We start from the raw sequence: 2,550 nt of genomic DNA, 5'->3' as shown, positions 1-2,550 counted from the left end.
GTGGTTGTCGCTGTCGGAGGCGTCGGTCCAACTCGTCCCATAGATGCTCATTTGGGTTCAAATCCGGTGATGTCGATGGCCAAGGAAGGACATTAATGTTGTTGTTCTGTAGGAAACCCGTTGTGAGACGTGCTGTGTGAGGCCTGGCGTTGTCATGTTGGAACACTGCGTTGGCGTTGGCCATAACTGGAACGATGTGTGGCCGGAGGATCTGGTCAATGTAGCCCTGTGCATTCAGGTTGCCCTGCACGTGGACCAGGTGAGTTCTGCCAGTGTGTGAGATGGCTGCCCACACCATGACACTACCCCCGCCGAATCTGTCCATTTCCTGCACGCAGTTTGCCGCATAACGTTCACCACGACGCCTATACACGCGACATCTTCCATCATGACGTCGGAGCAGAAATCGGGACTCGTCACTGAACCACACCTGTCTCCATCTCAGTTGAGGCCATTGTCGATGAATCTGGCACCACTGCAGTCGGAGTCGACGGTGTTGTGGTGTTAAGATGACACCTCGAACTGGACGTCTGGCACGAATTCCTACCTCACGTAGGCGGTTCCGTACGGTCTGGTCGGATATCCTGCGCAAACCTGGTATTGCTGCGGCTGTGGAGGTGGCAGTAGTCAATCGTTCCCGAATGTGGCGTACCCGGATGTAGCGGTCCTGCCCGGGGGTAGTGACCCGTGGTCGACCGGATCTAGGGAGGTCACGTGTTGATCCATGTTGCTGGTAACGGTCCCACAGTCTGGAAATGGTGCTTGGGGACACATGGAATGCCCTGGCAACGGCCGTTCTGGATTCGCCTGCGTCTAGTCGGCCGATGGCATTGTTTCTCTGCGGTTCACTGAGACGTGGCATGTCCTGGATTGTCAACTGTCAGCCAGATACAGAGGCCAGGCAAGCGAACACCCTGCACTTTTATACTGTCGGTGTTCATGTTGCACGTGCAGACAACGCACGGGCAGTGGTGACATGGTTTGCACGTGGCTGCGTTTTTGCGAATATTCACATTTTGGAACTTTATTGTACAGTAGCTGCGTTTTATCGAATGTAACCGTGGGAATGTGTTTGGGACATGCAATGACCTTATATTCACAAAGCATGAACCGGTAGGAAACATAAAATCGGAGTTATAACCCATTTGTACACTTTTGCGTTTCTTTTTTTGAAGAGTATATTATAAGCTAACATCTCTAGAACGATTTATAATGGTTGCATGATATATCTTACATGTTTATTATTAAAAAAAAAGAAAAATATATATATCAGGTAGTGTGCTCTCGAATAAACGCGATGCTATTTTGTACATAATGTATTTTGAACCAGCTGTATACTGTCAATGAAAACAGTTGATGAATGAAAGGCGAATCAAAAATAGATCCTGCAAGGTCATAGCATGAGCCAATCGTGTGACGCCGAGGTGTTGCGTCCCACTTGGCGTTCTAGTAGGACTTATCACTTTGATGTGTACCAAGATATTTTTAACCATATGGATAACAATTTTTGTATTTCACCTTTTAATTTCGTTAAAATGAAACAACAAATAACACAGGGGACAATATTTCAAAATTTTAGGTAACCAGAAGTCCGTTCACGTGAGTTTTACTTAGGTAACCGATTTTTCAGTTACGTGAATATAGTTATCGTAACCGATGAGTTAGGCCTACCTAATCCTAAAACATTTGAACTATGGTTCTGTGCTATATTGATGGTTCAAATGCATTTGAAAACAAACAGATTTTCACTTTCATTACTGATGTATGGAACTTTAATGTTAGAAAGTAATTGTTCACCACGTAACCGATTAGCGGTTCTCGTGATTATAAAGTTGCGTAACTGACACGCGAACTGAACAACCGTTCTCGTGAAATATTGTGCCCTGTTTTAAATATTTGGAAGCTAACTTACGCAAAGCAGCTGTGAGCCCAAGCGCCAGCAGAAGACAGAACAGAACCAAGATCGGCCGCATGTTGTCGCTTCTTCGTAGTGACGTGAAGAACAGTCGAGACTCCTGGGTTTTATAGAAACTTGAAGTTTCGTGTCCACGGAGAAACGTGTTCACATTATTACCAGATGGCTGATTTTAATTAAACAAACAATTAAATGATTAATATGTAATTACAGATATAATTAGAATGTGCACGTAGTGTAAGGGGCAACGGTCTTGCATTTGCATAAATTAGAACTCAGCATTACCAATCTTCACGCTAAGAGCATTTATTGTGACAGTGTAATTAAGCAAAGACGTAACAGGTGGATAATTACACTAGTACACGTAAACAATTCTACCACATGGTGTGTGTAAGAATACTTTGTGTGTGTGTGTGTGTGTGTGTGTGTGTGTGTGTGTGTGTGTGTGTGTGTGTGTAAGAATACTGTATGTGTGTGTGTGTAAGAATACTGTGTGTGTGTGTAAGAATACTCTGTGTGTGTGTGTGTGTGTGTGTGTGTAAGAATACTCTGTGTGCGTGTGTGTGTGTGTGTAAGAATACTGTGTGCGTGTGTGTGTGTGTGTGTGTAAGAATAATGTGTATGTGTGTGTGTGT

General features: G+C 44.4%; 1 protein-coding gene across 1 annotated transcript in view; it reads right to left on the bottom strand.

Annotated features, from left to right (window-relative positions):
- LOC121389913 overlaps positions 1-1,974 on the bottom strand; it is a 45,874-nt gene extending 43,900 nt beyond the window's left edge. Inside the window, exon 1 of the mRNA XM_041521570.1 lies at positions 1,913-1,974. Within this exon, the coding sequence (XP_041377504.1) occupies positions 1,913-1,973 (61 nt within the window). The 5' untranslated portion in view covers position 1,974. The remainder of the gene's footprint in view (positions 1-1,912) is intronic.
- Between the last annotated feature and the right edge of the window lie 576 nt (positions 1,975-2,550).

Source organism: Gigantopelta aegis, chromosome 15, assembly GCF_016097555.1.
Source record: "Gigantopelta aegis isolate Gae_Host chromosome 15, Gae_host_genome, whole genome shotgun sequence".
NCBI classification, from domain to species: domain Eukaryota; kingdom Metazoa; phylum Mollusca; class Gastropoda; order Neomphalida; family Peltospiridae; genus Gigantopelta; species Gigantopelta aegis.
Note: the sequence above shows the minus strand (reverse complement) of the source record. Positions and strands in the feature narration are given on the sequence as shown.